At 32.2% G+C, this 27,323-nt stretch overlaps 1 protein-coding gene across 1 annotated transcript; it reads right to left on the bottom strand.

The window, feature by feature from the left end:
• Positions 1–4,285: 4,285 nt before the first annotated feature.
• On the bottom strand, positions 4,286–5,353 carry LOC114715279 (probable membrane-associated kinase regulator 5). The gene is made up of 2 exons (XM_028900077.1): positions 4,438–5,353; positions 4,286–4,353 (listed from the first exon to the last, which is right to left on the bottom strand). The coding sequence occupies exons 1-2, from the start codon at positions 5,345–5,347 to the stop codon at positions 4,316–4,318; spliced, it is 948 nt and encodes a 315-aa protein (XP_028755910.1). The 5' UTR covers positions 5,348–5,353; the 3' UTR covers positions 4,286–4,315.
• Positions 5,354–27,323: the final 21,970 nt, after the last annotated feature.

Here is a 27,323-nt window from a genome sequence, read left to right as displayed (position 1 = left end):
CCTAATAAAGTATTCCTTTAGTTTTTCTTTGTTTAAAAAAATTATTTTAAAGGTTTGTAAATATAGACTGAAAAATAAAATTGACATTTTAACTTCTCATTAATTTTCTTCACTATCAAAGTTAGTGGCATGATTGGAAGAATAATAATTGATATTTTATTAAATTTTTAAAAGCATTAAAATGTAAATTTGGCTCGAAAAGTTTTACTTAGGAGCACTGTGTTCCCAAATTTTCTTAGATTCAATATCATTTCATAAGTTTAAAATTATAGTAATGTCACCTTCAACTATTAAAAGTATAATGTTGACCATTAAAATATTAACATTAACCATTAGCATTTTTAAAATCATAGATAAATAAAAACAATTTTTTTTTACAAAGTAGTAATAGATAGGCATGGTGCTAGAATGTTATTATCTTCAGTTCTAAATATAAGATCTAATTTATAATACAATTTGTTCTACAAACTAGATCTCATACTTAGGATCAAAAATAGTATTTTATTAATTCAATTTTCAATTTATTGAAATTTAATTTTTGAGTTGCTTTTAACTAAGCTAATACAGAACGTAGATTTTTAATTCTTCATGTGCTTTGAGTTTTTTTTTTTTTTTTTGATAAAATGTGCTTTGAGTTTTTAAGTGAGGGTCTTTTTCTTTGGCCAAATTTCAAAATTTCACTTAGGTGTTCTTCCATTTGAGTGGGATTATGCAAATTCAACACAACATTTTAAAATTTTAGCAATTTAAAATTTTTACTATATCATTGTTTTGTGAAAATTAAAAAAAAAACCATGATCTATTCATAATATAAGTAATAAAAATTTTATTTCATTATTTTAAAATTTTCGAAGTTAAATTTAATATTCTATTGCGGATCCTATACACACATTTTTCTCAGCCTCACATAATTATTTACTATATAATTCTTTTTAGAAAAACAAGGCTATTAAAAAAATCAAAGAAAAGACAAAATAAAATTTCACTTAGATGGTTTTTTTCTAAACAAAAGGATTTTTAAAAAATGGGCTAGATTAACATAATTATTTACTATAATTTTTTTTTAAAATACTTCGTACGTATTAAAAGTATAAGCACCAATTATTTTATTTTAGAATTCGTTATCTTACAAATTTGTAAACTAAATTTATCATGTTACTGGGAGTTTCACAAATACCTCTTTTCACTACAGGCACCACATAATTTTTTACTGCGTAACAGTTTTTCAAAAAAGGAAAGGCACAGTACATATAATAAAATTATAAGTATTAAATATTTTTTATAATTTATTATTATACAATTTTATAAATTAAATTTATTACTTTATTGCCGGTCCTATACAAAACTTTTTTAGCCGCGAGTCCCATATAATTCTTTACTGCATAGTTTTTCAAGAAAATGAATCCCACTCTTAAAAGAATTAATTAAAAAATGAAAATGGATTATTTGATTAACTATTCATCTAAAATGATTTTGCATAATACTCTATTATATATATACTACCTTTGGTCTTAATTATAAAAGCTAGTTGACTAATTTGAGGAGATTAAGGAAGTAAGTTGAGTTAGTTATTTGTCCTAAATAGGTGTTGTCTTTCCTAAAATATCTTTGCTAGTCAAGTGTATTAACTAGAATTATAATCATTAGAAGGACTATCTGGAAAAAAATTGAGTAAATATGAGAGACAAAGTGAATTGGGGTCTTATATTTAGGATCAAAATAAAAGTCAAACATAGTCTTATACGAGTATTAAGGACCGGAGGTAGTATATATATTGAATGTTGATATTAATATTATATTAATATTGAATAATTAAATTTATTATTCCATCCTACACCCTTTTTTCACCGCGGATACGCATTATATAATCACCAAATACTATTTTCACTACTGCAGATCCCGCACATACTTTTAACGGTTAAATTTATCATTTCATTGCGAGTTCCAAGCATATCATTCTTCACTGCAGATCCCACATAAATTTTTGCCATATAATTGTTTTTACAAGCCCTATTGGATGGACGATCCTCTAGAGTTTTCATGATACTAATGGTATTTAACACTTGACAATCTTCAACAGCTTTCATATTATTAATGGTATTTAACACATCTGTCGAATGACTAATTGGCAAGTAACTAATCAAAAGGCCAGTGGCCATTTTTTTTGATAAAAAATCAATTATATAAAATAAAAAAATTACAACATCTATGTTAATTGGTAGAATGAGTGGCTGGATAAAAGATTATAACAGAATATTAACATCATTTTTTTAGTGGTGGTTGACTCTAGTGAAAAAGATTAGTTATTAACATCATAGCGAACTAAGGTTTGAATTCTAGTTAAAAAAAAATATTTACATTTAGTACCTAACAATATCTCAAATAGAAAAATATCTATAAAGAAAAATCATTTTCTAAGGTGACAATAGGACATAATCTCACTTGCATATGATGAATATTATGACGAATACTTACTTGCATATTTAATTAGCATCCCACATGCAAGTAGGCATCCTTCATATGCAAGTGAGCATCTACTATATATAATTGTCATTCTTATTATGCAATAACATGCAATACAAACTTATATGCATGTAGAAATCTGTCATGTGCAAGTGAACATTCATATTACACAATAAAGTTTGCATGTAAGTAGGCAATCGTTATATGTAATTAATATTTATATGCAAGTAGGCACCTGTTATATACAAGTGATCAAATATCACTTGCAAGTAAAAATTTATTATGTGTAATTAGCATTTGTGAGGATAATATGATCTTTTTCTTATTAGACTTATTGATACCCGAGGGCCCACACTTTTATATTTATTATAGGCCTTATTCTTTAATTTATTTGTCAAATGGAAATTTTAAACCAATTTTCCCAAAATAATACACATTTTGCCTAGCCGAACAAGACGAGATTGAGTAATAAGATAAACGAATGGCCTTATGATGACTCAATGACATTCGCGCATGATCTAGGGCGATTCTTAAATATAAGACCGGGAGTTTGATTCTTTCCTGACAAAAAATACTGTGCGACCAAGTAACAGCTGATGCGAAATATATCAGATATGGCTCCTCTAACCTATGCTGAAGATAAAATAAGTTAATAGGGTTTGCACAGTCAAACTGATTTTAGAAAGGAAAAATTGGTTAAAAAACTGTTTAAAAATTTAATTAACTAAAAAAGATATAAATTTAAACGTGTGTAAGTATGATCCTTGAGTACAACATATCTTCTTTGTGTGCAAAATATCTTCTATTGTGTGCAAATTATTTTCATATTAATGATTGTTGCATATCATTAATGATATGTGGCACATAACAAAACATATATGAGTAATAGCAGAAGATATGTGAGTGATGTCACTAATTATAGTTGCACTCACTGTCAATTAAATTTTTATACAAGACTTTTTTACTAAATTTTTTTTTAGGAAACCAAAAAAAGACAGACTATTGTCTTCTTAAAATTTCACCCTATAAGCTTGTAAGGAGAAAGGAATTTAGAGACTAAAAATGCTAAAACAAAATCATAAAAACTAATACTACCTTCTATCCTTAATATAAGACCCTATTTGATTTTTATTTTGATCATAAATATAAGACCTCAATCCACTTTATCTTTTATATTTATACATTTTTTTTCAAAGTAACCCTTCTAATAATAAGAGTTCTAGTCAATACACTTGATTAACAAGGATATTTTAGGAAAGACAACACTCATTTAGGACAAATAACTAGCTCAACTTACTTCTTTGATCTCCTCAAATTAGTCAACTGGCTCTTATAATTAAAACCGGAGGTAGTACCACTAAAAAAGTAACATTAAATAATTTATTTAAGATTCAATATGCTTTTTCCCGTTCTTACCAGGTGTTGGCATTCTATCCTCTCAAGTTCCTATCCTTGACAGTAGAATGCTTCAAAGAGTAAGGTCAAATTCAAGTTGTGAGAGTTCAAACTCCGACAAAGATACATTAAAGATCCCCAATCAGAGGGCACTTTCGATTCATTTTTAATAATGACACATACTTCCATTTACACAGTACTTCCACACTGATTAGCAGGGGAGCCTCTTCAATCTACAGCTGCTAAATCATAGTTACTAAACAAGTAAACATCATTAACACCACCCACTAGTCTCCTCTCTCCTTACAAAAAAGAAGAAAACACAATCAAAAGATTGATTGATTATCTTCTTCTCTATTCATTTTCCAAATTTCTCTCCTCCATTGCTTCTTTTTCTTGCCATCATCACCTTCAACAACTTTTTTTACTTCCCTCTCAACATCCCAGAAACGGTCCTTCACATGTTTGACCCGTCATTCTCCATGGACGAAGAATCTGAAACCAAAACATTCACTATTAATCATCTGTTAAGTTAAAGGATGATCCAGATCAAAAGTTTATCGTTAATGAGATATTCACCTCTGGCATTGAAAGATCTCTTGCAGTGTAGAATGGCGCTTTGGATCCCATCATGCTGCTCCCACAACGAATCATCACTCCTCTTCGCCGGAGACGCTGCTCCGATCACCGACGACGCCGACTTATTCTTACCCAGATGCTTACGCACTACCCGGATACCCGTCGGAATATTTCCCTGTTTCTCCTTCCTCGAGAAAGATGAAACAGAGGAGGCCAACGGAGATAACATCGGTGAAGCTGTGGATACCTCATCCGAAAACTTCATTTTGTCATTGTACTTTCTCGAAACTTTTGTATACAGAGGTTTGATCAGTTTCATATACTTTCGCAAAACATCCTTTGAGAATCGCTCAGGTTTCGTTTTATTCCCGTGGCTTCTAGAGCTGTTGGCTCTGCTCAACGACGGAGAATTCTGACAGGAATCTTCCATGTTCAGTTTCCCGGGAAAATTCATAGTTTCTTTCTCCCTAGGCTTCCTGAACATGGAAATTCTGAAGCTCGGAGCTGATGATCTGAGAAGAGAAATGGGAGACTGGGGCTTAGAAATAGGCTCTATTGGGTGGATTTTCCTCTTGGAAATTGATTCACTAGCAGACAGAGGAATTGCTGATCTGGAAACATCAACTTCACCGTCGCCATTAATCTCTGCTATTTTGCAAGCAAATCGATCTTCTTCAATAGAGACAAGAAGCCCTTCCCTTTCTCGCATGGTTTGGTCTTCTGGGCTGCCGATGATTTTGTTGGTACTGTTGTTTTCATTGTTGTCGAAATCATGAACAGCGAATTCCAAGTCAAAAAAGGAGTCCTCATCGTCGGACCCATATTCTGCTTCTTCCAGAACTATGTGAGAAATACCAGTACTTGTAACTGTGAGATGCTTCCAGAACTTGAGGAAGTTGAGAGCATCCATGGAGGAAGAAAAGGAAACGAAGAAAAAGCTAGAGAGGGCTTAGAATGAAGCAACTGAGAAAGCGCGGTTTGAGTGAGGGATTGAGTTTTGGGTTTTATAAGGGGATAAGAGAAAGAAACAGAGATTGAAAAAAATTAAAAAAAATGAGGCTTTTTAAATAGTTTTCCCCACCCTCTTTCTTTTCACTTCGTTTAATGGTTTTGCCTGGAAGGAGTGCGTTGAACATGGCGCCGGAGGAAAGAGTGTGAGAGCAAGGGGAGATGTCTGGTTTTTTTTTTTTTTTTCTTGGGGGTGGGGGAGATGTCTCCTGTTTATTTTGAAAGAGCTTTCGATGCATGATTAAAAAAATGATTGACATTTGATATCTTGAAAAACACAATAATTTAGGAGGATTAATTTGTTTTTAAAAAAACCCAGCTATGTTATTCATATTAATAACTACTCTTTTAAAATTGGTGAAGAGTATTCGATAATTTTCTTGTGTGTATCCAGATGTCACTCTCCTTTTGTCATTATGAAGTTAAAAGAGTACTATTCATAAGGCCAGTCAAAAATTACAAAATTATTTACTAATGAGGTTCTTATCTCAACTATAATTTTCCTTTTTCCCCCCCTTAAAACCTCGATCTCAACCTATAAAATTTGTAGTACTCAAGCTCAAGTAGAAATATAGAAGGGTGTGCATCACTTTTGATAATGTGAGTGACTGAGTTATACATGACATTGATGATTACTTCTTTGCCTGTATCTATCTCTCTACTTTCTGTGCCAAGTTTTTGTTAAATGTATCGGCCATAGGTAAATAAGTAAATAAATAAACACATAGGTTGTATATATTTTTATCAATCAAAAGTTTCATTTCTTCTTGAAACAGAGGGATTGATGCAAACATCAAGAAGAAATAAATGAACTCAGGATTCAAATCCAAGTTGGCCAACTTATGTCTTATACTTCACTGGTCTTCTTTTTGTGGTTTTTTTCCCTTTCTTTTTCATTTTTTTTTTTGGTTTAGCTTTTGGCAACGGAGCGTTTGAGTTTGTTTTGTAGTAGGTAGGCGTGCTTTGTTTTTTATGCTGATAGATAGTTTCGTGTAATCAGGATTGAAAGAGGTTGATTAATGTGTATATCTGAGTGTGAACTGTGAAGTCAGATACAGACATTTATGGAAGAAGGGTTTCAGAGTTCCCACACCTCTCACGCAAACAATATAAATAGATAGGAACAGAGGGGCCTGTTGTCAGCTTAGGCCCACCTCTGGATGCTATCACCGTATCTCCTGCGATTTGCCGGCTCTTCCATCCTTCACGCAATCTGATTCCTTTTGACTGAAATTATCATCATCTGAAAATGCAAACCCAAGTTTCAGGCTTTCAGCAAACAAGAAGTGATCCAATCTTGCAGGTGGCTAGAGTTTTTAATTTTTAACTGAGTTTGATTTTACAATTTCTTTTCATGCCTGTTAAATCAAAAGTGATACATTTTGACTTAAAAAGTAATAATTTATTAAATCTATTTTTTATTAATTTAACTTTATTAGACTATTTCTAGCTTATATCTGAATATTTTATTTGTTTTATATAATAAAATAGTTTTGTTAATGATTGATTCGGTTTTCATTATTATCCAATCCAACATTTAAGTGAATAGAAAAATAACAAAAAAATACTGGTTGAATTTTAAAATAACAAATAGATAATTTTGATATATTTTGACATGTCAAAATTATGACAAAAATAATAGTCTACATGATTTATTTATTTTTTGAAACTCAACAAGTATTTTTTATTATTTCCTTAAGTAAATCTATTTTTTACCATTAAAAAGATCCGATTCTTCTATGGATATACTATCCCATTGTACCTTCCACATCTTACTTCCAATTACTAAGAGTACATTATACAGATTATTTATTTCTGCTATAAAAAAAGATTATTTATTTTAAAAAAATCATTTTCATTCCTCCAACTCTTTTGTTAATGGTCAATCGATGTTTTAAATTAACTTTTTTTTTTGTTTTGGCAAATTATTTCTTTTTAATATAAATATGTTAAGTGATAGTAGAAGAGTTTAAACCATTAATATCTATCAACAACTCACTCAAAAAACCAACTTTCAGAGACGATGCTAGAAGTCGCTGTTGAAACTTTCAACAGCCACAATGAAAATATGACTTTACATTGACTTTTCTTGGGAGTTCTCGAGCTTAGTGGAGAAATTTGTAAATCTTGGCAAAACTCTTGACTTTATTTACTTTCAATGGATACCAAGAAGTAATATAATCGCATCCTTGTGTGCCTTGTGCAACTCTTATTGGAAAGCACGCAAAAGATTGGGTGTTACAGCCCCTTTTCTTTTAAATATAATCCTGGTAGATGATATGAGAAGTGGGGAACTTTGGTTTATGTCTTGTGCTTCTTGATTTCTTTGATGTTTCTGTTTTTTGATTCGTGCATTTAACAACGTACCTTTCTATGCGGTTAGGTATTTGAGTTGGCTATTGTGATGATACTGTTGTTGCTTTTACTCTGTAACAAGAATTGATTTTATGTCTGCATAAAAATAAAAAAAAGGAGTTAGCCTGAATAAGCTGGCGGAAAAAAAATAGTGGCTTTTACCACATCCCAAATAAGCTTGAATAAATCCATCTTATTTAACTTTTAAATATTTTTGGCGACGTTATTGAATATGGTTTTATTCTTGGGTGAGTTTGTAATTTATGAGTTTAACCATATATTATTCCTTAAACTTGAATTACACAATTTATATAAAGTTTGTACCATAATGCTCTCTCTTTTTTTGCAAAAAAAGTTGTGTGTTCACAAGTTGAGTTTTAATCTTTACTTAGTCAAAATTAATATTACCTCCGCTCTTCATGTAAAGTTTAATCTTAAATATAAGATTTCAATTCATTTTGTTTTTCACACTTATCATTTGTTTTTTCAAACCATCCCTATTGATTGCATCAATAGGAAACTTATTTTAATGTAAATGATTATTTTAGTCAAAATTACTATTTTTCACATTGTTAAGAAAATTTGCATCAAAAGATAATTTTAATATAAATGATTTAAGAAGGTGTTTTGGGAAACTAATACACATTTTAAACAAATAACTCATTTTACTAATTTTATTAATTTATCCAAATTAGTCAAGTGGATCTTATATTAAGAATAGGGAGTAATATTTATTTTTTAAAAAGCGAAAAAAAATCTAGGATAAGCCAAACGAGCCATATGTCTCCAAATTATTCTTCATATATATTGGGACATCCTAGTATTGTCCTGAACAAAGGAAAGTCTAAATAAACCCTAATTTCTTAGGTATAGTGAATTTGTTGGCAGCCCTTTTCATGAAATGTAGTAAATATTATCTTGGGTAAAGTAGTATTTAACATCCTAATCTTATTTAAGATGTATCATACATTTTATTTCATTTTGTTAGGAATATATCAAGCATTCTCATATTATTTTCTTAGATACTTGATGTATTATAAATAAAATTAGGGTACTGAAACTACTAAAAAAAGGTCGAGATATTAAATGCACAATATATAAAATTAGGATAATTTTCCGCCTTCTTTTTACTACTTCACATGTAGATGACAAGATGGGATTGGCCTGGCCTTTGTTTTAATTGCTGCCTTTTATTTTCATTTTTTTCTTTGGATAAAGTAAACCATTTTCTCCCCTAAAAAACTGATTATAAAGATAACTTCCAAAACTCATATGAATGATTTGGCCCTACTTTGGTTTTGATTAACTTCATAGTTCTTCACTAGTTTGTTTTGCAAAAAAAAAGTTCTTAAACTAGTTTGATTTAGGGTTAAAGTATAAATGGTATAGAGGAGAAAGGAGAAGGGAATGAATAAGAGAAAAGGAGAGAACAGAAGAGAAAAAAAATGAAGAAAAGTAACTGCAATCTTTTAATATCTCAAAGTCTAGTTTGTTGTCAACTGAAAACCCTAAACTTACTTGTACTAAAATAATAATAAAATGAAAATAATAACAACAACTAATCCTAATCATTAAAACACTAAAAATACCAATAAATCTAAACAAGTCCTAAAATGATAATAAATCCAAATAATTCAATTATCTTAGAAATATAATAAAATCATAATTATTTCTTCCCATATCCCATCATTTCTCCCCTGTTAAAGAACTCAGCTCTTGACAAGTTACAATTGATGCACAAATCCTAGGAAGGAAGAGAGGGATAAAGAGTGCTACATAGTGCTTCAATATGCAAATCCCTTCCAATAGGTGAGGTACCAGAAGATGAGACCTTGGATAGAATGAGTAGTTGGATCTTAGAAAGCATTTGGAAACCCTTTCCAATAAACAAGATACTATTGCAGTAACTCGTTCAAAAAGGAGGCGACCTTAAGAGGTATATTTTTTAGATGAGGTGGCATTGTAAAATGATAAAATTGATTCTTGCTAGTTACAATTTGAGAAAGAACAACTTACATGCGTGCCAAGTGTACAACTTGATCGTTGCTTGCAGAGTTGTTATCGCTAATGATAATAAGATTAGAGATCTCACTCACTTGAGTCACAAGTGAGTCCAATAATGCATGTTGAGTGATAGACTCCTCATGAGTTGGAGGTGCCAAGTTAAGTAGATTTACAAAATCTTCTTTTGTGTTTAATGAAGGAGTTTTGACACCTATCGGCTTGGTCGTTTCAAGAGACTCTTCCTATAACAACAGTTCTTCTAAACCTATTACTAGCCTTTGAATGCATAACTTATTATAATATTAACAACGGTAGAAAAGAAACATAGTAAAATATTTGAAAGGCTACCATGGTCATAAAAGAAATTTGATTCACAAGAAGAGTTAATCATGATAGAAAAAGGTTAAAGTAATCATTAAAATTGCTGTCATGGTTAAAAGAATAAACTCATTTTTCAATACTTATCCCTGATAGAAAAGAATCAAACAAAAATATTTAACAACTATCATGGATATTAGAATCTTACAGCAACACTTGCATGCAAACCAATATTAACAAAGTTTCATAAAAACTGGGCCTTAGGCACTATGAAGCCTAAAACGTCATATTCAACCACAAGCCCACAACAGGAAGTTTCATGAATAATCCTCCTCCATAACTTTATTAAAAACAATAGCATTAAACTATTCTCAAAAGTCATAGTAGATCCACAACTCAAAAACACAAGTAAACATCAAGAGGCCTCTGACCTTCTACCAGCATGCAATGCAACAACAATTTGTCAAAAGTATTTACATAGAATAATCAATCTTAAATAAATCAGAGTATGCAAAATAAGCCCTATATGGCAATATACAAATGCCCATCACATAATAAAAAGAATACTATACGAGATTAACTTGATAGCTAAGCCTACAGTGCCTTCCCTGACGGACCAACCCTAGAAATTTCACTTAAAAATGTTAAACCATAGGGTGAGATAGAAGTCTCAGTAACTGATAATTCTACTCATCATGCATGGAAGCAAGTACTGGTGAGGCGTCAAGTATGACTGCTATAAAAGAACATAATAGCATACACATTTGTCAAATAGTTACACATATATCACTATATAGTATCTTAATCTCAATTCCACCTTATTTCCTCTAACTAAACCCATGGGCTAGTACTCACCCATGTGACTGGTAGCCCAATACAACAAGCTCACCGATCAAGTTATGTGAAACGAGTAAAATTCATAGAGCACATGACCAGAATATGGGTTCCCCCTCTAGTCTACTAGTGAGGTGTCATACGCCCTAGAACAAATAAAAAGGGCCAAAGGATTAGCCAGTATACAACTATCGTCCTACCACCTTATTACTTTTATAATATGTACAAACTTCACCCCTTTATTTCTTTAGTAATATGCCTCCCTTCATTCAACGTTCACCATCCCCTCTCATATTTATACTCATGAGATTTATACAATAATCATTTACCAACAAGGTAATAACTTTTCACATTTACCAAATTCAATGTTTCTAATTTCATTCATTAATATCAATCCTCAAAAACCATTTTCTTAATAGAATAATGTAATGTCACATCCCAATTTTTAGGACTAAGAGTCCTGAAAGTAGCCCAAAATAGGTAGGCTACTAAGACCCTCGGAGCAGAAGTCCTAAAAATTATAAAGGAAGTCAAAGCAGTTTTAGGGACTAAACTACAACGTAAGAAAGTTGTTAAGAGGCAAACATGCAAGTAACGTTGAGATTCTAAGAGAATCTCAAGGGCCCAGAAAGAGAAAAGAGGCTAGATACAAATCAAAGGTTAACTTAGAAGCCTCAAAGAAATGTTTTATGAGATTAAGTTTAAGTAAGGACTAAATCGTAATATCAGAAAGTTACGGCCAACAAGGATAAAAATAGAAAGTATACAGAAAATTTCAAAAAAATTCTAAAAAATAAAAAATAATATTCTAAGACTCTTTTATGAAGAGAAATGATGAAAATATCTCTGAGGCAACTTAAATGAAATTTATAAGATTATAGCTAGTAAAAAGTACACTGTTTGAGGTAATTATTTGAAATAGCAAGAGACCTAAAAAATGTATGCAAAGATAAGATTAAATAGTTTAAAGGTTGTACTAATTTATAAATTTAGTCCCGGTCTCAGAAGGCTAGTGAAATGGCTTTAATAAAATATAAAGTCGGTTATACCGATAAAAAGGTATTTTAGTAAATGATTTTTATGTAAGGCTTTGATCTAACCCATTTATTATATATTGTCGTATATCATTTCATGGGTATGGGTTATTATGAGCATAATTGTGCATATTTGTGTCTAATATAGTTTAGATGCTTTTGCATCGAGTTAATGTCTTTTGGGGCCAAAATTGTCAAAATTGTGATTAATTATTATTAATTAATTTCTAGGACAATTGGTACTTCATTTAGACTGATTTTGATTGTAGGACACAAGAAAAATGGAGTCAAGATCAAAAGCCAAAGAACAACAAGCACTAAATGGAGGAAATGTGATTCTATAAAATTCGCAATGGCAGATGGACAAATTTGCTGTGGTGCCTGGCACGTTTCTGAAGCTGTGTGTTTTACTTATAAGATCCGACTCTGAATGGTTTGCCCACTCAAAATCCAACCTAGACCCAGCCAGAACACTGTAACACTAAGGCATTTTCAAAAACCTAGCCACATTCACTCATACACAACCTCTCCCATTCATTTTCTGTCGTCCTCTTCACTCTCCTGCACAAAATCTCCATCTTCTTCCATTTCTCCTTCATTTTCCACCATGGGTAGCTTGAAATTACTACTGATTGTGGTGCTTCTTGTTCCAATGCGTGGCTAAGTGCCCGCTCTCTTGAAGTTGGGCTGATTGGCATGAGTTCCAAGAGCTTCAAAGGGGAGTTAGCTTCATCTATAGTTCTAGTTGTTTATTTATGAATTCCTAGGTCTTAGGATTTGTAAATTGGGGCTGAACTATTTTGATTATGGTTGTAATCAATTCTGAATGATTATCTTGTGTATTAGATTAGTTAATGTTGAATTTGAGCTTCAATATATGTGGTTACATATATGTTTCTATGCAACTTTTTTGATGCTCTCTTTCTTACATAGTATTGTTTGATTGTTGAGTTAATCTAGACTTGCATTGAACTTAGTGCATTAATTAATCCTAATACACACACCAAGTGAGTTTAATGGGATCTAATGAGATGGGTGGCTATTGATTAAGATCCTAGACTTAAAAGGTTCTTTAAGGTTTTTCCTTTAGAAAACTTGATGATTTTTACTCCCAAAATCATTTTGAACTATGATTGCCAAAGGTCCATTTCCAAGAGGTTTTATCAACTATTTCAATACTTGTTTCCCATCTATTCCATCCTAATTTCCTAAAAATCCAAAAATATTTTTACATTGCGTTTTATCTCAATTAATATTTTGAATGAAAGCCCCCAACTTTTCCCTAGCCAATTTGCATTTTCATGGCATTTAGTTAACTTAGGATCAATAATTAAGGCTCCAACAAGTGAAACGACCCAAGGTTGTGCTTATAGTGCAATCCTTGGTTTTAATTTTGTATTTGACCCCAAGGTGTAAGCAAGACAGGTCATATTTCAGGCTTAAAGGAAATATTTTGGCTTGAAAAAATTCATAGATACTCTCTAGAATTAGAGAAAATTTGTAGAGTAGATAGAAGAATTTTTTGAGCCACAGAAGGACATTAAGAAAGCTGAATAAATGTAAGCCAAGTAAATTAGAAGGAAACTTAGAGATTAAGTTTTGATCCAAAGGTCAAGATTCATTCTTCCTTCCTCTTCATTAGAACTGTGACACCTAGCTCTTCTAGAAGGATGAGGTAAGGGATGATACAAGAAGATGATGTAATGATGATGCAAAAGTGCACTTGAAGTTCCAAGTTTGCGCTTACAACTTCTATTAGCTTCCAAGGGCATTCTGGTCCATTTAAGGCTAGAGTTTTGGCTATAAATAAACACTCCCTCCCCTCTTACAAGAGCATAATTTGGCCAATTAGGGGAAACTCTTGCCATTTGGATTCTTGAAGTGTAATCAAGAAGAAGACACCACCTTTGATCATCCAAACTTGGATCCAAGGTTAGTAAGTTGTTCCCTCTTATTTCTTTCTTTGATTCCTTAGTTTATATGGTTGGAAAATCTAGTTTCCCTTATGGTGTGATGCTGGCTAAATTATATGGGTTAGGGGAAGAAATTTTTGATGTTAAGCTTAGTTGAAACACATTGGATAAATGTTGTTTCAAGTGATTTTGTGTTGATATTTGAAAGATTGTATGGCATGGATATTGTGTGTGTTGTTCGGCCACTTTGGAATCTATACCTTAGGATGATTTTTGTTGATTGTAAGGATTCAATGGATTTAAATGGAAAATTATGTGAAAACAAGTTGAGAAAGTGAAGTTAGAAGCATTAGAATCAAAAGTGAAATTTTAGGAATTCCAAGGGTACCTCTCGGTCAAAACAGTTTGGAAGGAAAGGAGCTAGATTTTCATGAATCCAAGCTCATATTTGGATTCCTTGGGTAAAATTGTGGAGGATTGGCCTAAGAGAATAATTGTTACAAAGCTAGAACACTAATTCAAAAATTTAGAGAAAGTGTTAAGTTCAAGAGAGCTAGTCTTGAACCTTATATAATCTCTTAGTCCTAATAGATAGTATCATCATTATGGCTATGTTTAGGACTTTAGAACATCAAAGAGAATGTTTGATGATGTTGACAAAAAGCTCTCATGGTTGGGAAGTCAAGGGAGTCAAAGGAAAAACAAGAGGAAAGTTTAAAGTGCAAGGTAGTGAACTTACCTATTATCATTATTTGATATTGTATGCTTAGGTATTGTTATGTACATGATGTTTGAATATTGTTGTGACATGTTTTGGTTATTGTAATTGCTATTTATGATGAGTAGATTATGTCTCCATGGCCATGCATTAAGTAGGTAGCATTAAGTGTGCTAATATGTCACTAATTAATAAGAGAATAAGCAAGCTGCATATAATGCATTAGCATCCATCTAGCATGATTAATGTGGTATTGCTTGCTACTGAGATTTTCTCAGATCTCACCCCTCCCTAACCAACTATTTAGGTCAATCAATGATGGGCAATAATGGTATGAGAAGGAAGGACAAGGAAGTGGAGAATTATTGATGTTAATGAATGAGATTAAGGATTAATATATAATTTTCCTATTATGTAAATTGTGTTTATGGATGCCAATGATACAATGTAATTGATTTTAATGTCTATGGCATGCATGGAAATCTAAGAATGAATGGGAAAGAGTAAGCCCAAGTTATACATGCCAAAGCAATAAAAAAATTAAACTAAGAAAAGGTAAATAGAAAAACGTAGGTCCTAGAGTAGTCAGTTTTGAGCTCTATTTTGACTTATTGAATGAATGAGTTAATCCATAAAATTTAGCAAGCTTATTTTCACATCCTAAGATTTAATTACATAGGTAGTTTACCTTATTTGGATGGGTATACTAAGAGATATGAATTTTCAAAATTGAGGCAAGAAATCTGAAAGTTTCAAATTTACTAAATGAATAGTAATATTCAATGATAAACTCTGCGAATTGGTGAGAGATAATTCAGTTTGATATTTTTTCCTTAAAGAGCATTGAAAGAGCTTCAAATACAAATTTGGAGCACCTCCATACGATTTTTGTAGAATTAGTTATGATTTTTCAAAATTAGACCTGTAATATAGAAAAATACACAGTAAACAGTGTTTCTGTAAGCAGCGTCCTAATGACGTTTTTATGAGTTTAAGGCCATCCAAAGTTGTTAGAAATGGTTCTAAATGAATTTTAAGGTAAAATAGAAGTAAGATGTAACATATAACATCCTTATTTTTATCCCTACAATTTAATTAAATTTACAAATAAATATCTTTTAGTATCAAGTTAATGGATATTAAAATATAGGCAAATTTTTTGAATTAATCATTACTCTCTGTGTGTGTGTGAATATGTGTGTATGTGTTACATAATAGAAATAAATAAGTATAGTATATAAGTCCCACATCGATTAAATACTAGAATGAAGGAGCTTTAGCAGCCTATATATAGGAGGCAGCGGGTGGAATTAAAAGTAAGCAAACAATTTTCGTACATATCTAAGACAGTTTCATAAAAGTACTAGTTTTGAGTTTGTTAACCATTAGATTAGACTAAACTTTGATCAACCTGTTTGGGACATCCAAATCATCAATTTCGATGGTTGTATTGTCAATCCAATCTCTAAATTACAAGTTATTCAGTACATTTTCAACTTATTTTTTGTTAAATTTGGAGATAGAATCCTAAATAGTAAATTAGCATTTTTTAAATTTGTTCACTGTTGGATCAACCCAAAATGTAGAGAGTAGACTTATGACAGGCAAAACATTAAATTGAATGGTTGGATTAATAATTATACTTTTATAGCAAGAATAAATTAACTCATATTGAATTTGTTTGTTTAAATTCTTTGAAGATAGAACATAAGCTATAAATTAAGGATTTTCTATCTAGATTACAAAGCAAGTGATTCTAATGATATAACCTAATTATTAAAGGATAATTTAAGTTAAGAGAACCTAGAAATTTGATTCTAAATCATCACACGCGCACGCGTGCACACACACACATATTTCTTTAGTACAGACCTTAGAGAAAAAAGCCTTTTAAGTTAGAATTATGAGTAATGGTGAATATCTTAGAAAAGAAGTTAAAGGCTAGAACTTTATAAGTAACTTGCTCTAACATTGTAAAGATAACGTTTCAATTCTATTTGTAGATATAAATCCTATTGTGGAATTTTCAAATATGGGCCTTGTTTGTATTTGACTGTTAGTTAGGAGACAAGGTAATTGAATCTTTAACTATTACATGCTTTGGTATGTATTGGTGAGTGATTTTGATAACTGAATTCTTTCGTATGAAGTTTTTATTCACCTATACTATCTTGTGAAATACTTTTATTTAGGAAATTGGAAGAAGTTGTTAGATTTAAGGTTTTGATGATAATAAAATAAGTAGTTAAACTTCTCTACATTTCTGTTAAGTTCTTATCAATAACATATTAGATAATGCAACGTTCAATCACCTTATTGATCAATGGGTAAACTTATTCAAATATGACTATTGTTAAGCAATTATCGATCACTTGATTGATAAAGGAGGTGTTTGATAAGCTGTTAGGTAAAATGATAAGTTTCTCTCTATATTGATAAGTATTTATCATAATCTTAGGGATAAATAAGGTTATTGATCATGTGTCAGATAATTGATAAGTCTCTTTCAAACCATATCCTATTTAGAACACATTATGAGTTATCTGTCACCTTATCGATGTTCATACTTATCGATAACTTATTCTAAAACCAAGAAAGTATTCTTGACTAAACTTCTTTGGATGTTTGATCAGCTATTCGATTAAGTTTCACCTGGTATCTGTAAACTTCCAAGTTTTAATTCGGACATTAATTGATAACTTTATCGATAACCAAAATTATTGATCACTTCATCGATAATTACACTTATTGATCACTTTATTGATCAAGGTCATGTTTTTTTTTTTTCATGTATGCTATGTCTCTGAATGAGCTATCTTCTTTACATAGTTTTTCTAACAGTTTTTCGATAAACCCAATTATCAATAACCTTTTAGATAAATCTGTTTAAAATATTTTTCTATATTTACTTCAATTATCGGTAAGCTTATAGATAAAGTGAATTATTGATAACTTGTTCCACAAAGTTCAAATAGATTTCTTAAAACTATTCTTCACGCTATTTTTTAGAAATATGACATTATTCTATCTTTAAGCTTTTTCCAGTCTTAATTAATCATCTTATATTCTTATAAAAAGCAAAGAAGGCACCTAATTCAAGTTACAAACTTTTCAATTGATTCCAAAAGTTTTTTTACAATAAAAATCACTTTGATTATTGTTCACTCTTTATCAATAACATGCTGCATAAAGTGCATGATCCATAATGATTTTGACAAATGAGTCTGATTTTCAATTTATCTTATTTCTAATTAATCGATAACTTTATTGATTAAGATACTTATAGATTAGATCTTTAATAAAATTGATTGTCTGATTATCTGATATTTGATTTATGATTTCCATTTCTTGTATTAAAACCAAGGATAATCATTTCTTTTGTGGTTCATTCATATTCTCTTGTGAAGAAAATTTATCTTTCTACCGAGACATTTTCAAAGTTGTAAAGGTCAATAGTTATATTATAGGCTCAAGCAACATGTGTCAGAAGTGCATTTATTACGAACAACCATTGCAACTGCCAACACGCACAAGCGATATCTCAACGGTTACAAGCTCTTGTGTCTAATGAAAAGTTGGAAGTCTCTAACTATAAAAATCATGAAAAGTATTGAATGAAGTAATGAATGAGCTGAGCTACCAATTGTCAAATTAACTTTCTGCATTCAATACTCTGTTTTTTGTTCTAAGCTTCAGTGTTTACCCTATACATTCTTAAGAGAGTGTCTGTAAATCATTTATTACTTTCAACGAGTGACTTAAGAGTTTGGGACTCTTAAGCGGATTGTAACCTTATGGGAAGTAAGGGGGAGTGATTGAGAGTGAGCTCAATTACTATATTGTGGTACTAAGAGCCCATTGAATCTTGGAGTATAGTGAAAAACTCAGAGGTATTCTGAGAAACTGGATGTAGGTTAAGTGGTTAAGACTGAACTAGTATAAATTCCTATGTGTTGCTCTTCTGTGGTGAAATCCTGAACTTATTTCCCTTTCTTTATTCGGTTATTTATTTTTAAAAGTGAATTATTTTTTATCATCCAATTCACCCCCTTTTGGGTGAAACTGCCACTAATATTTGGTATTAAAGCAGGACTCTTTGAAAAGGACTTAACTGTCTGAAGAGAGATCCTAATGGTAGGATTTGGTGATAGTATGCTACTCGAAAGATGCTCAACGACAAAACCACCAGGTGGAAAATAAGAATGAAGATTTTCATCAAAGCCACAGAATACGGCTTATAGGATGTGATTAAGCATGGCAACTACGTTCCAATGAAGATAGTAAGCAATCAACAAATTCCCAAGAGTCCCAGTAAATTTAACGATGAGGATAAAGGGTTTATTCTGCTAAATGACAAGACAATCAATAAGCTTACCTGTGCCTTGAGTTAGGAGGAGTATTTCTGAAGGGAATTGAAAGACGACGCGCAGCGGAAAAAACTTAAAATTTTAAAACTTTCAATCCCTTGCCCGGATCTACCGATCGCGTTTAAGTCAGGTAGTAAGAAGCATTACCTTCGGTGTTCGATTTCCTGGTGACTCGATGATTCGGCCGTTCAGGATGCTTCTGCTTGCCTCCTTTGTCGTTCGAAGTCGACAACTCCGGTCGGCTTCCTCTACCGGTATCCACACGAGTAGCCCTCAACCTCAAACGACGTGCTAGCATCTATGTCCGTCTAGGGTTTTCAAAATCCGTCCTCTCTCCTCACTTTTGGCCGTCCCTTATCTGCTTAGTGCTTTCGCTCTCACACATAAAACCCTAGCTCCCTAATATCGAATATATAGGATGCTATAGGTATTATGAATGATATTTTAATTTCGAAATTAATCCTAAATTAATTCTGAAATTAATACAATATTAAATATTGCATAATTAGATAAGAGAACAATTAAATAAATACGGTTTATATTAAATCCGTCTCACAGATTTAATTCACCTATTTATCTAATTCAAAAATAAAGATATGACGGAATTAATTTACATGGATCTAATTTATCCTTATAAATTAAATCTAACAATTAATATCTCTTATATTTATATAATATATATACGAATATATATATACACGTCCACCCTATTTATTCATTGAATCTGGACATATCCTAGATTCAATGAATCTGGACATCATAACTCGTGTTGGGCTATTTTGTGTGCGACCCTGTAGGCCCATATGAAGTTGGCAGTGGGCCATTAACCATAATGACTCACAAGTGTAAGCGGTCTCTAGCAAGACATCACGACTACCCAAAACATATGAGGATCATTGAACGATGCAACCTTTCATACAACCATATCACGTCCCTTTTGTCACACGACATTTTGGTCATCGATGAGGCATGGAGAACGTCATCCTCCTATTCATGACCGTTACTTTCTCGATCCCTGAGTAGTCTGAGTATAGAAATGGAACTACCTTTCCATTATAGTATGGCCATACATTTCTCAGACTCACTCATTGAGGGGCCCAGTAATGTCTCTCTATGAATGTGAGGGACAAATTCCATCTTGACCATTCACATTCCTTCGCATGAAAAACCACTAAGCCTGAACATAGTCTTTATGATCACTCGGTCAAAAGTGACTTTTGACTAGGTCAAAGCTAAGCGTTTCTCATGTATGAATCCATGATGATCTCAGGTCAAAGGCACAGTGACATGGTTTGTATATGAGAGAAGCTTATGACTTAACCCATGCAGCTCTCTCATAGCGGGTCGGTCCAACACCTTGTACTCTTACATGTGCCTATGACTTTAATTTATATCTCTATATATCTTTAAAGTCATACTGGTCTTATTTCATCTTTGCTCCCACATAGATGACCGACCAGGGACATTTAGGATAAACCATGAGTTATCCAAGGATAGTCATCACAGTAAACATGCAAATAATATGATAACGTAATTAATAAATTCATAAATTAACAATGTTCAAAACATAATGATTGGCCCCTAGGGCACAATTTCCAACAATTTTGGGTCTCAAGCTTGGAAACTGCAAAGGAAATGTAGGAAGCACTAGAGATTGCTCACGAGGGAACAACCAGAGTGAAACAAAGTAGGATCAACACTCTCACCATAGAATTTGAATTTTTAGAATGAAAAACAGAGAGAGTATTCGAGATATGGAAGTAAGGTTCTCACACCTTATGAATCATCTGACTGCCCTCGGGAAGAAATATAGTCAAGAGGATCAAGTGAGAAAAATATTAAGTGGACTCACCAAAGAATGGGAACCGAAGGTCATGGCCATCAAAGAAATAAGAGAAGAATCAATTGGCTCAATTGCTGCTCTCTTCAGAAGCTTGGCAGAATACGAAAGCAAACAAAAGTATAAAAAAAGAAATGAATGAGAAAACCCATAAAGGCATCACTCTCAAAGCTTAAGAGAGTGAAGACAATGATGAAGAAGACCTGAAGAACAAAGAGATGGGTCTCATAATCAAAAGATTCAAAAAATTCTACAAGAACAGAGCCAGGAGAAAATTCCAATAAAAGTGAAAAGCCTCTGTGTCTCAAATGAAGCCTAAAGAACCAATCATATACTTTGAATGCAAGAAACCGAGACACATCAAAGCAAATTGCTCGCAGTTATCTAGATTGAAGGATAAAGACAAAAAAAAAGAGAAAAATTCAGAAAGAAAAGGCCTTTGTTACCTTGATATGGGGAGATAGCTCATCAGAAGAAGATAAAAGTGATGATGAAGAAATGGCCGATATTTGTCTTGTGGCACAAGAAGACGAAAATTCAGAGACAGATGAGGTAATCATTTTTTAACCTTCTTATGATGAATTACAGTCTGAATACAATGCTTTACATTTTGAATTCGTAAGGATAGCTAAGGAGTTGGTAAGCTCAAAAAAAAAATCAAAAGTTTAGAAGAACAAGTAAAGTATAAAGAGGTAAGCTCACCAACATGTACGGAGTGTGAGCAGAATAGAAAGAAAAATTTGGAACTCACAAAGACTTTGGAGAACTTTACAAAGGGGAGTGAGATGCTCAAAGTCATATTAGGAGCTCAACGATGTACAATAGAAAAATCCAGAATACTATATGATCCTACTCAGGATAAGAGAAAAGGAAAGAAGAAAAGCGATGAACAATCGTTTCTAACATTCTTTTGAAATTCAGTTCATTTGTCTAATCTTTTTGGACATATTGTTCTTACTGTAACCATAAGGGTCATACAACATCTTCTTGTCATCATAAGAAGAAAGGAACCTACAGAACATTAAAATGGGTACCCAAAGGTACTTATGTACTACGGACAAACTAAACTAACCTGAAAGGACCTAAGAAGGTATGGGTACCTAAAACATGATTTTTCTGATGCAGGTTTGTGTTAAGGCATCTAGAATAAACAAATGGTACATCAATAGTGGATGCTCTAAACACATGATGGGTGACACTGACAAATTGTCCACATTCAAACCCAAAGAATGTGGCAAAGTAAGCTTCAAAAGAAATTAATTTGGAAGAATAGCCGAAATTAGAGAAATAGGAAGTGATAAGGGAATAAAAGTCGAAGACGTTTTACTATGTTGAAGGACTTTGTCACAACCTACTCAATGTCAGTTAAAGTACTAATAAAAACAATTGGATAATCTTCAATTCAGAGGAATATATGATCATCAGCAAGGATGACTTGCCACCTAAGAAGGAAGAACTGAATATGAAATTTGAGAGCCCCAAGGGACAGTAATTGCTATACTATTAAAATAGATTCAAAGCTTTCTAAAAACTGTTTTGTAAGTAAAAGTGATGAAAGTTGGCTTTAGCATAAATGTCTTACTCATGTAAATATGAATCAACTTTCAAAATTAACTAAAAAGGATTTAGTTATTGTTTTACCTAAAATTCAATTTAAACACAATATTATTTGTGATGCTTGTCAGAAGGGAAAACAAATGAAGTCCTCTTTTAAATCAAAGAAGACAATCTCAACTGAGGGGCTACTCCAAATGCTTCATATGAATTTAGTTGGTCTATCAAGAGTCAAAAGTTTCAGTGGAAACTTATATACTCTCGTGATAGTTGATGACTATTCAAGATTTACTTAGACTTTGTTTCTCTCCTTGAAAGACGAGACATTTAGTGTATTCATTGTTTTTGCTAAAAAGGTCCAAAATGAGAAAGGTATATCCATTGTGTCAATCAGGACTAATTACGAAGGAGAATTTGAGAATAATGAGTTTGCAGATTACTGTGATAAACACGGAATCGATCACAACTTCTCAATACCAAGAACACCTGAGCAAAATAGAGTCATGGAACAAAAGAATAGAGTGCTCATGGAAATGGCCAGATCAATGCTAAATGAAGAATGAATATCTCAAGTGTGTTGTGCAGAAGCCATAAGTATAGCATGTTATATCTCTAACAGAGCATACATTAGAACATTACTTGGGAAGACTCCTTACGAGCTGTACAAAGGAAGGAAGCTAAACCTAGCTCATCTGAGGATCTTTGGAAGCAGATACTACATCCATAACAACAACAAAGAAAATCTTAGTAAATTTGATCCTAAAGCTGATAAAGCTTTATTTCTGGATTATTCTAACCATAGTAAAGCTTATAGAGTTTTTAATAAAGGAACTTTCACTAGTAAAGAATCAATTCACATTATGTTTGTTGAAACTGAGTCAATTTTAAAACTTCTAGATGATGACACTAAGATTACTCGAAGTCTTGAAAAATTGAGTTTAGGCAAGTCTCCCAACAAAATGCCTTTTGTAGAAAATAAAGAGAATAAAGATAATTTAAATGAAATGTTTTCACAAGATAATCTAGATCAATCTAAGGCTTGGAGACATAACAAAGACTACCCTATAGACCAGGTCATTGATGAAGTCAATGAAGAGGTTACAACCCAGAGACAGGTGTTCAATGAATTATGTTTCTCTGCATTTATTTCAGACATTGAACCAACCAATGTTGACAAGGCTCTATTCGATGAATTTTGGATAGTGGCCATACAAGAAGAGCTGAACTAATTTGAGAGGAATCAAGTTTAGGACTTGATACCTCGACTTAATGACTATCCAACCATAGGCACTAAATGGGTATTCAAGAATAAGTTCGATGAATCTACACAAATCATCAGGAACAAACCCAGATTAGTTGCTAAAGGCTATAATCGAGAAGAAAGTATTGATTATGAGGAAACATATGCTCCAGTAGTTAGATTGGAAGCCATACGAGTACTCTTATCGTTTGACTATATAAAAGATTTTAAATTGTATCAAATGGATGTTAAAAGTGCTTTTTTGAGCTGTTACATAATGGAAGAAGTATTTATTAAACAACCCACTGGTTTTGAAGACCTAAATCTTCTTGATCATGTTTATAAATTGAAAAAGGCTCTATATGGATTGAAACAGGCACCTAGAGCATGGTATGAATGTCTTATCAATTTCTTGATAGAAAAAGGTTTTGAAAGAGGCAACGTCGATGTAACACTTTTTATAAAGAAAAATAAAAAGGAACTCTCAATAGTTCAAATCTATGTAGATAATATCATTTTTGGTGCTACTAATGAAGATCTTTGCCAAGAATTTGCTAAATTACTGCAGGGAGAATTCGAGATGTCGATGATGAGAGAATTAAATTTCTTTCGGGGGTTACAAATCAAATAGAGGAAGAATGGCATATTCATATCACAAGCAAAGTACTTGGGTTATAGTATCTCCATGAACTGCATCGTGGGATTACCTCGTACGTTGCTGGGATATGATATGATTTGGTGATAGTTGACTGGTTAACAAAATTGGCTCACTTTTTGGCTATGAAAAAGGAATATCAAACAGAAAAGCGTGCGAGGTTATATATTAAGGAGATTGTGAGATTACATGGCGTGTCAGAAACGATTGTATCAGAGAGAGATCCTCGATTTATTTTATATTTTAGAAAGCATTACAGTAGGTTATGGGCATAAAGTTAAGTTTGAGTACGGTCTATCATATGTAGATGGATAGACAAATGGAGCAAACAATACAAATATTAGAAGATATGCTAAGAGCATGTATGTTAGATTTCAAAGAAAACTAGGATGAGTACATACCATTACCTGAATTAAGTATAACAATAGCTACCATTCTAGTATACAGATGGCTCTGTATGAGGCATTGCATGGCTGTAAGTGTAGATCCCTACTATGCTGGATAGAACTAGAGGAAAGAAAAATTTATGGACCAGATATGAGGGAACAAACGACGCAACAAATAAAGATGATATGAAAGATGCTACTTACAGCCTATAGTAAGCACAAGATTTATGCCAATGTTTGCTAGAAGCCTCTAGAATTTGCAATTGGAGACCATGTATTCTTAAAAGTATCTCCAACAATGGGAGTAAGAAGGTCCTTAAAGGCACGAAAGCTGACACCCAAGTTCATTGGACCCTTCCAAATTCTCTCAAAGATAGGACTCGTAGCTTATAAATTGACCCAACCCCCTAATCTTAGTTAGATATATGACGTCTTCCATGTTTCTTAACTAAAGAAGCATCAACCAGATCATTCTTATATTCTAGAATATGAAGACATCGCATTACAAGATAACTTGACATTCAAAATAAAGCAGTCAAAGATCATAGATCGGTAGATCAAGCGACTACAAAATAAGACCATTCCAATGGTCAAGGTGATTTGGAAAAGCTTAACACAAGAAGAAGCAACATGTGAGAAGGAAGATAACATAAAGAGCAGTTATCTAGAGCTCTTTAAATAAGATACGTTTTAAATTTTGAGGATGAAATTTATTTGAGGGAAGAGGAAATGTCACATCCCGCAAAACTTAACCTTGATTATATGCATGAAAAATTAAGTAAAGGGCCAATAAGGAAAGCAGACTGGCTGAAGAAGACAGGCATGACATAAAACCTAGACAGGGTCTGGACTGATACTTTTGAAATTATTGGTCTAGGAAGGGTAAAATGAAACAATTTGAGAAAAATTCTAGAAAATTCCTAAAAGAAGGTAAAATTAGAGGTTTTTGAACCTTAGTTGAGGCCTTAGAGGTGGAAATGGTATGAAAATAACTTATTACAGAATTTCCTGAAAACAGAGGTTTCTCGGGAAAAATAGTAAAAATTAATCAAAAATATTTATTTTAAATATGTAAATGCCTTAATAATTCCAAAAAAAATATGAAAAATTATTTAAGGACTAATTTTAGGTCATAAAATTATTTTTAGGCCCTGGAAGTACAGGAATTAGTTTTAGAATATTTATCACCAAAATCTTATCGGTAAAGCCTGATTTTGGAGAAAAGTCAAAATAAATGGTTAGAGGTTGATATAAATTTCAAAACTTTTGAGGGGTCTTTTCTATATTAAAAGAGGATTTTTGATGGGGAGAAATAAATTTTTGGAGGCCCATAGCTATTTTAGAAAATAGTAATTGAAATAGTGAGTTTTGGTTAGAAACTGATAATTGTGATTGGGCCATACTTCCTCTTCTTTTCTAATTAGTTTTAGGCTTTATTTTGGACCAAGAGAGGCCAGAAATTTTGTTCAGCCATGGCCCATTATGTAAAGAGAGTTTAAGCCCAATTTAAGCCTAAAATCTAAAAGAAAAATCAAGAAGAAAGGACACTCGGTATGAGCTGAAATTTGGAGGTTAAGAAGAGGGACATATGGCCCCTTAGATGTCAGGAAATGAGGCCATTTGGAGGGGGTTAAGGTCAGATTTTGAGCTCTATAAATACCTCTCTAAATAGACATATTTCGGCCAAAAATAGAAAAAAGAGAAAAAAAATGCTGTCCAACTAAAATCTCACCCTTAAATAGCTCCTAAAACCTTCCAAATCAAAGGGAAATCATCAAGCTTCAAGCAAGAATCCATTAAGGCATGTCTAAGCTTGATTTTGGTTAGATTTAAGGGTTGTTTTGGTTGAAATTCATGGCAAATCCTATATCTACATGCTGCCAATTTTTGGTCAGGCTGAGAATGGATTAGGGAAGGATAGAAACCATAAATATAAATTTGAAATAGCATGTTTAATTGATGTTTGTATTGAATTTTGGAAGAAAGCCAAAGTTAGGGTTTTTAGGTGGCAATTTGGTCACCATGAGTTCTCGAGGTTAGAAGTTATTTCAATGTGATTTTTGATTCCAATGAGTTTAAAAGGTGTTTTTGTGTAGGAAAACACCAAGAAAAAGTGTTTAAAATCATTGGAATAAAAAATAAAAATTTTGGAACCTAAATATACCATATTCGGCCTAATCAGTTTGAAGGGGAAGGAGTATGATTTTGTTAAATTTGGTTTGATATCAGGATTCTACATGAAAAATTGTGTAGGAATAGCCTAAGAGATTGATTGAAACAAAGAGGATATAATTATGTCGAAAATAAGGAAAAATGGGTTTAATTGAGCTTAATGTTGAGCATTAGTATTTATAGTTGAATTATTGGTAATTTGGCATGTGTTTATGCTTGGATTGATAGGCATTGTACAAGAAAACAAAGAGGAGTACTAATTTCTTAACGAGACTGAATTGTATAGTTAATCAAGTGGCAGCATTTAACTCATAATTTGAATGCTTTGTTGCTTGTTTAATGTGTATGTGTTATTTGATTTATGTTGCCATGATGTGATTGAGCAAAGCATATGATTATGTGTGGAATTCTATGTTAAATATGCCTTGGCATTATGTTATATGGAATGATTTATGGCTTGATACGTGGCTCTCTTTCCATGGCAATGA

This window comes from Neltuma alba, unplaced genomic scaffold (assembly GCF_004799145.2).
Source record: "Neltuma alba isolate B1F8T4 unplaced genomic scaffold, ASM479914v2 tig00011583_pilon, whole genome shotgun sequence".
NCBI classification, from domain to species: domain Eukaryota; kingdom Viridiplantae; phylum Streptophyta; class Magnoliopsida; order Fabales; family Fabaceae; genus Neltuma; species Neltuma alba.
The sequence above is the reverse complement of the archived record's forward strand: the minus strand, read 5'-3'. Positions and strand labels throughout refer to the sequence as shown.

Excerpts from the sequence above, each read along its gene's own strand:
- LOC114715279 (XM_028900077.1), bottom strand. The coding sequence starts at position 5,347 with ATGGATGCTCTCAACTTCCTCAAGTTCTGGAAGCATCTCACAGTTACA. Across the intron at positions 4,354-4,437 it reads GAGATCTTTCAATGCCAGAG|ATTCTTCGTCCATGGAGAAT; the intron begins GTGAATATCTCA and ends TTTTGGTTTCAG.